Below are 8,111 nucleotides of genomic sequence, written 5' to 3'. Positions count from 1 at the left end.
TGGTCTCTTTTCGCGAAGCTGGGACAGCAGGAGGAAGGGTGAGATTTTAGCTCTGAGCTCTGACCTCTCGGCTTTCTCTTTTACATTGTTTCTGTGTTTCTTATTTAATAAGACGGTTGGATACATCAATACCCTTGTCTAAATAAATAAATTAACCCCGAACGCTGATATGGGTGTGACCCAAGGAAGAACCCTATTCACTGCTGACCTACCCCTGGACATATGCATAAAGGTTAGTTTTTGTTAACTGGACACAAACCTAGATATACCTGGGAAGACGGAGTCTCAGTTGAGAAATTGTCTCCCTCAGATTGGCCTGTGGGCATATCTGTGGAGCATTTTCTTGATTGTAACTTATGTGGGCCCAGGCTGCTGTGGGTGCAGTCATCCTTAGGCTGGTGAGGTGAGTAAGAAAGTTAGTGGAGGAAGCCCGAGCGAAGCAAGTCAGTGTGCAGCAATCCTTCGTGGTCTTTGCCTCAGTTCCTGCCTCGAGCTCTGCCCTGGCATCTCTCAATGATGAACTGCAACCCGTAAGCTGAAGTAAACTCCTTTCTATCCAGATTGTTTTAGTGAGTGTTTGATCACAGCAACAGAGAACCAAACTAGAGGAGACTCTGTAACCCATGACAGAGATACTTTCACATCATGTTTATTGCTGTTCCAATCACAACAGCTAGGAAATGGGATAAGCCTAGATTCCCATTGATTGGATAATGAAGTTTCATGGGCCATTTCCCTATGAGTTGTTGGTCAGAGGGGTGCCTGAGGCTCTTGAAACAATACAAGCTACTGCCGATGCTCATGGTTTCCCACCAGAGCTAGATGATAAGGCCTATTTGCTGAAAATGCCACTTGCTTTAGTTGCAAGACATAGAGAAATGAAGTTGGAACTGAGCTGGAAGCTTCTTCCTCATGGGCTAGTATCCTTAATGCCAAAAGGTGCTGGGAGATAGAAGACATCAGTGTGGTCTTACTCAATGGTAGATACTGCATGCTATGATATTGACCTGGTAAGCAAGATACACCCCCTAGTGCAATAATGATATGACTATTTAGGGGTTAGAGTTTTGTTTGTTTGTTTGTTTGTTTGTATGAATGCTTTACCTGCATGTATGTACCTGCACCACATGCCTGCTTGTTAAGGCAAGAAGAGGGTGTTGAATCACCTGAAAGTAGAGTTATGGATAGTTGGGAGCTGCCATGTAGGTGCTGGAAATCAAACCGGGTCCTCTGCAAGAGCAACAAGCACTCTTAACCACAAGCCGTCTCTCCAACCCTGGTGGTTGGTATTTATTATCAACCTCATACAACCTAAAGGTTGAGAAGAGGTAGTTTCAAAAGGGAATTATATAAGTCAGGTTGGTTTGTAGGTGTGTCTGGGAGTTGTTTTTTGTTTGTTGGTTTTTTGTTTTGTTTTTGTTGTTGTTGTTAATTAAGATGGGAAACCCCATCCTCGGTGGATGGCACGATTTCATGAGCTGGGTTCTGAACTGTGTAAGAGTGAAGAATACTGAGAAGGAACATAAGAAAGCAAGCAGTATAGGCGGGTTCATTTGCTGTGACCAGCTGCTTGAGTTTTACCTTGACCTCTCCTCAGCGATGGACTGTAACCTGGAATTGTAAGCAAATTGTAAACCTCTTCCTCCCTTCAGTTGTCAGAATATTTTATGATTGCAACAGAAATGAAGCTACAAGAGAGGGTAACCGGACACTCTCTGACTGGACTGAAAGCCAGCTTGAGGGGAGGGTATCTTGTTTGTAAACCGGGTCAAAAGCCTATGGCTAATGAGGTCATAGGCCCTAAAGGAAATCTGCTACTGCTGTTTGCTGGATGTTCATAGAGTAAAACTGCATTCTAAGTAGTTATCTTCAGAGCTGGAGAGATGGCTCAGTGGGAAAAGATGGAAGGAAAGAATTGACTCCACAGAGTCGTCCTTTGACCTCCACAGGCACACTGTGGCTTAGGCACACTGTGGCTTAGGCACACTGTGGCTTGGGCACTGTTAGGAAAGAGTTGGGGATTGCAAAGGTTCCAGCTGAAGTGTCTGGACAGGCAACCTTTACTCTTGATCAACAGGGTGGGCCTGGCTGCAAACCTAACTTACATATTTTTAAGAATTCTCACTTCACTGGGCAGTGGTGGTGCACGCCTTTAATCCCAGCACTCAGGAAGCAGATGCAGGTAAATCTCTGAGTTTGAGGCTAGCCTGGTCTACAGAGCAAGTTCCAGGATAGCCAGGGCTACACAGAGAGACCCTGTCTTGTAAAAACCTTCGTTCCCACCACTCACTCAGACACCACCGACACTCCAGCTTTTGGACCATGGCCAACCTTGAAGACACCTTCATTGCCATCAAGCCAGATGGCATACATCAATGCCTGCTGGATGAATTCCTGGTGGCCACGAAGTTCCTTCGAGCTTCTGGAGGATGCCTGAAGCAGCACTGCCTTGACCTGAAAGACCATCCTTTCTTTCTGGGACTGGTGAAATACATGAACTCAGGGCCTATGGTGGCCATGGTCTGGGAGGGGCTCAACGTGGTGCAGTCAGGCCTAGTGATGCTGGAAGAGACCAATCCAGCTGATTCTAAGCTGGGCACCATTTGAGGGGATCTCTGTAGCATTCAAGTTAACAGGAACATCATGGCAGTGATTCAGTAACATGCTCAATTAAGCCCAAAGACTGATTGACTACAAGTCTTGGGCCTCTGACTAGGTCTACTGAGAACAAGTGGATAAACCATGGTCCTTTTCAGCATTGTTGATGGATCCCAGGACCTAACTCTTCATTCCACCGAGTGGACGGATCATCTTTTCTAAAACAATAAAGATTTTGGAACTGGGAGGGGGGAGAGAAAAGGATTTTCAATCAGTTGAAAACAATTAACAAAAAAGAGGAAGAAAATGTATTGGATAGAGAATCAATTAATAATTGGTAGAATTTATTTCATCTATTTTCAAGAAAATATTTACCTCAGAGAGTTAAATAACACGTAGGTAATGAGACCTGGTAGAGGGAAGTCAGGCCATTAGGACTCCTCATTTAAAAAGATATTGAGACCCTGGCCTTTTCCTTTCTCTCTTTTGTGTTCCCAAGCCACCACAAATGAGCAGCTCTGGCTTGCCAAGGGCCCAAAGGCCACAGCATCAACAAGGCCTGAAACCTCAAAAATCATAAGCCAAAGTCAACTGCTCTAAAATAGTAAATTAAGGCACACAAAGAACTATCAAATTCTTCTAAAATAGCATTTTTTTGGACACAGGGTCTCACTATGTAACTCTGGCTGTTCTGGAACTCACTATGAAGACCTGGCTGGCCTTGAACTCACAGAGATCCACTTGCCTCTTGTCTCCTGAGTGCTGGGATTTAAAGGTGTGCCACCACATTCATTCAAGCAGCACTTCTCAGTGAGGGTGCCCAGGTCCTCTGCTGATCTTGTTGGTTTGGGACCAGCGGTGGGACCTGGGGTTCTGCATTCCCAACAAACCGGAGAGGTGGGAGATTGCAGCTTCAGGGCCCTATCCCTAGAAGCAGTGTTCTAGAAAAACGCTGCCCAGCTCTCCTAAAGTGGAAGTGTGTCCTGCTCACAGTGCTTGAGACACAGATAGGAAGTTACATATGCCACCAGTGCCTGTGGCTTTCCTGCCTATTTTAGGACTTGTTAGAAGCTTGACCTAGCCTAAAAACCTTCTTTCATCTCTCGCCGCTGCCGAGAGTAGATTTTAAGAGCCTCCTTTTTTTTTTTAAACATCCCCCTGACTCTTTTTTTATCACGTAGGCTTAGTTTCAGTTTTCATCTTTTCAGCCTTTGTGAAGTTCACTCTTTTGCCTCCCTTGTTCTCCTTAAAACTCTTAACCTGATTTGGAGAATTTTAAGCTCTAGTCTTATCCTGCTTTTTCTCCTCTTCTTGCCACTTATGCCTTCTATGGAAATGATCACTGTTTGATCTAGCTTGTCCTCTTAATTTCACTGACTTGCCACTCTTTCCCACACATTCCTGCCCCTCATCTGTTTTTGTGTTATTTTCTTCCCGAATCTTCGTAGCCCTGGCTGCCCTGGAACTTGGTATGTAGGCTGGGCTGGTCAGCCTCCACATGCCTCTGCCTCCCCAGTGCTGGGGTTAAAGAGGTGCACCACCCAGCAAGGCCCATCCCCAACTCTTCTGATTAGTTTAATTGCACTCATTCGGTGACTTGTGAAGGCAGTTTGGCCTCTGAGAAGAATGTCCTGTCCTAAAAACCTTTAGGAATGGGCAATACACACACAAAAAGATGCTAATGCTATTAATCATATAGGAGTACAAGTCAAAACCACCAACTGCCCTCCATGTCCCTTAGGATGACAGAAAGGGGAAAGAAAAGAAATACATGTGCTGGTGAGGATGGGGATGATGATGTCTGATGACTGACTGGTGGTGGGAACACAGTATGGTGCAGTCGGAGTGGGAAATGTGGTGGCCCCTCAAATACTTCAAAGCCGAGTCTCCTGTATTAGCGACTGAGCAAGGCTGGTATCTTCATTTAAAGCTTATAGTGCAAGCTGAACACACCCAGAGGCATTTCTATCACTTGTATCTTTTACATATGTACTTTATGACGTTGAGCTAAGAGTACCCAAAAGCGTGTCTACTGTCTTTTTTAAATTGTGACCTTAGGGGTAGAGAGATGGCTTAAAACAGTTAAGAGCACTGGCTGCTCTTCCAGAGCACCTGGGTTCAATTCCCAGCATCCACATGGCAGCTCACACCTGTCTGTAACTCCAATTCCAAGGCTTCTGACACCCTCACACGGACATACATGCTGGCGAAACACCAATGAACATAAAATTAAAAATAAAAATTATGTATTGGGCCAGGCCTGGTGGCGCATGCCTTTAATCCCAGCACTTGAGAGTCAGAGGCAGGTGGATTTCTGTGAGTTCAAGGCCAGCCTGCTGGTCTACAGAGGGAGTTCCAAGACAGCCAGGGTTTGTAGGGGGACCCTGTCTAAAAATTTTTTAAAAAGTGACCTTAAAGTGGCCGTACTCTTGAATAGAATAATTAACTAAGCATGCTCAGGAATGGACTCACCGCCTTTGAATATGAACCAATCTCCTGAATAAAATCTGCATTTCCTTTGACCCAGTGGTCTCCTTGCCACTGCAGGCCGCACATCTTTCTCCGTTCTTTATGTCGTGTCTGAGTTGATTTGGGCTTTGTACTCAGCCAGTTGTGAGTTCAGTCATACCCATGATCAAACAAACCCACTTCTGAGTATATATCCACTTCCCTACCCGTATCTGGAGCAGCTGCGTTCACAGCCAACACACGCCCATCAACCGAGGAATGGATGAGCAGCTTGTGAGACACAGGACAGTGGGAGCATAGCCTCGGAAAGACCGCAGCGTGGGCAAGCAGTGAGGACATTGCCGTGTGTGGGATGAACACACCTGTTTGAGGTATTCAGGACAACATGCCCGCTAATTTTATGTCAACTTGACCCAAGGTATGGTCATCAAAGAGGAGGGAGCCACAACTGACAAAATGCCTCCATAAAATGGAGCTCTACAAAAGCCTGTCCGTAGGCATTTTCCTAGTCCATCAGGAGTGGGGGCCGCCTATGGCTGGTGATCCTGGGTTCCATAAGCCACAGGGATCAAGCCAGGAAGCAGCTCCCTCCATGGCCTCTGCATCAGCTCCTGCCTCCAGGTTCCTGCCTTGCCTGAGTTCCTGTCCTGACTTCCCTCAGTGATGGCCTATGATGTAGATGTGTAAGCCAAATAAATCCTTCCCTCCCCAACTTGCTTTTTGGTCATGGTGTTTCAATGTAGCCACGGTAACCCTGATGAAGGCAGACAGCTCCCTTCACAGAGACAGTGAATGAGGTTCCCAGGAGCCAGGGGAGCCGCAGATGGGGAGCATCAGGCAGCAGGGGCAGGTTCAGCTTTTGCAAGCGCACAGGGTTTGAGAGACAGCAGCGTGGTACCACAGCAGGGCTTAACAGCAACACACTACACTTTAGAACAGGTAAAGGGGTCAATTTATGTAGTGTGGACTTTGCTATGTTTAAACATTTTACAATTCTGGAAATCTGTCCTAAAGAGAGTATTTAACTTACTTGATGTTGATTTTTTTCTTTCTTTTCTTTTCTTTCTTTCTTTTTTTTTTTTTTTTTTTTTGAGACAGGGTTTCATTACCTAGCCCTGGCTGGTTGGGGACTCCCTATGTAAGCCAGGCTGGCCTAGAACTCACAGATCTGCCTGCCTCTGCTAGGCTTATACACCTGGCTTCAAAGTTGATTTTTGATTCATTATTTCAATGTCTTCTTCCCCCAATTACTAATCAGCTATTCTAGTATGGGTTATTAATTGTTTCTCTCTTCTGTATTAATTGAAACTTTAATTTTTTTTTATTTGAGAGTACCTTTATAGTAAGTCCTTCAAAACTTTAGTACATAAACTTTGGATTTCATGTGCACTCATTCTTTTTCAAGAGATTTTATTTATTTTTATGTACATGGGTTTTGTTTTGGTTTTGGTTTTTTGAAACAAGGTTTCTCTATATAGCTCTGGCTGTCCTGGAACTCACTTTGTAGACCAGGCTAGTCTCAAATTCACAGAGATCCACCTGCCTCTGCCTCCTGAGTGCTGTTGTTAAAAATGCATGCACCACCACCTCAAGCCCCTTTGAACTTTTATTTTAAATAACTCAGTCTTTGCTCTTCCTGGAGCCTATTGGTGCATTTTCACTTTCTGGAAAAATCACCCCAGTCATATTTATGAGTCTGCCCTTCCCTTACACACGTCTTCCTTCCCTTACGCCTCTGCCCAGAGATCATGAGTCTGTTTGAGGGAGGCAGAGCATCGCAATGTAACGTGTGCATAAAATGTGAGTTACTCAGAGGTTGAGGCAGGGGATTCTTTGAAAGCCAAAATAAGGAACATATGTTTGTTTCTCAGTCATGCTAGGCAAGCACTCTACTACTCGCTACATTCCCAGTCCTGGGATTTTTGAGACAGAGTCTCCCTCTAGCTCTACTGTCTTGAACTCACTAGGAGGAAGGAAGTTAGGTCATCGGGAACAAGCTCTTGAAAGGGATATTGGGATCCTGGCCAATTTCTATTACGTTCTTCTGACTTCCATGTAATGAGCAGCTTTGCCCCAGCATTGTACTGCCGTCCCCACCCACACCCTGTGACATCCTGCCTTGTCGTAGGTCCAGAAACAGCAGGACCAAGTGACGGTGGACTGAAACCTCAGAAACGGTGAACCATAAGGCATTCCTTCCTTATAAACTGGTGACCTCAGTTAGTCTGCTACAGTGACATGAAGTTAACAGGCAGAGGTACATGAGAGCTCAACTCTGTCACAACCTCCTGGGTTTATTTTGTCTTTATGTTTTTGTTAGGGTCTAACACAAGTGATTCCATTTTCTCGTTCTGACACTATGGCCGGCAGCCTGATGATCCTAGTATCTATGTCCTTGAGTCATCCCTTTCTGTTGATTATAAGCTGGACAGGAGCCCACTCGAATAGAACATAGCAGTAGTGAGTGAGGGGTCATTTTCTGAGTTCAGTTATTAGGAGACTGCCCTTCTCAGTTTTTTGTTTGTTTTGTTTTTCAAGAGGAGACGGGATTTCTCTATGTAACATCCTTGGCTACCCTGGAACTCCTTTGTAGACCAAGCTGGCCCCGAACTCACTGAGATCTGCCTGCCTCTGCCTCCCAAACTCTGGGGTTAAAGGTGTGTGTCACCACCCCAGCTCTCTTCACTTTTTTAGTGTTGGTGATGAAACCTACAGAGCCTCACACATGCCAGGCCGGTTTTCTACCACTGAGGCACACCTTAGTTCCCTCTGTTCACTTCTTAGCTGTCTCTCCAAGGGACCCTACTGTCCCAATGCCACACACAATGTGTAGAATCCATGCACGTAGGTCCGTGTGAAAAATGAAAGCCAGTCCAAAGTCATAAGAGCAGGATCGAAAGTGGGTCCTCTTGCCCATCACATGATGGGAAAACTTCTCAACAACTTGCCATCAGTCTCCTGAGAGCCCAGGCAGGCCTGATACCCCCTATTCCTCACTCTCAGAAAGTGGATTAAATGTTTGTTTGCAGTTGCTAAATTTGGGA

General features: G+C 45.4%; 1 protein-coding gene across 1 annotated transcript; it reads left to right on the top strand.

The window, feature by feature from the left end:
- Positions 1-2,322: 2,322 nt before the first annotated feature.
- On the top strand, positions 2,323-2,607 carry LOC114699478 (nucleoside diphosphate kinase B-like). The gene has a single exon (XM_037204451.1). The coding sequence runs from the start codon at positions 2,323-2,325 to the stop codon at positions 2,605-2,607; it is 285 nt and encodes a 94-aa protein (XP_037060346.1).
- Positions 2,608-8,111: the final 5,504 nt, after the last annotated feature.

This window comes from Peromyscus leucopus, chromosome 4 (genome assembly GCF_004664715.2).
Source record: "Peromyscus leucopus breed LL Stock chromosome 4, UCI_PerLeu_2.1, whole genome shotgun sequence".
Classification (NCBI taxonomy): domain Eukaryota; kingdom Metazoa; phylum Chordata; class Mammalia; order Rodentia; family Cricetidae; genus Peromyscus; species Peromyscus leucopus.
This window is presented reverse-complemented; position numbering and strand designations above follow the sequence as displayed.

Bases quoted from the DNA above. Each gene is read 5' to 3' on its own strand.
- LOC114699478 (XM_037204451.1), top strand. From the start codon at position 2,323: ATGGCCAACCTTGAAGACACCTTCATTGCCATCAAGCCAGATGGCATA.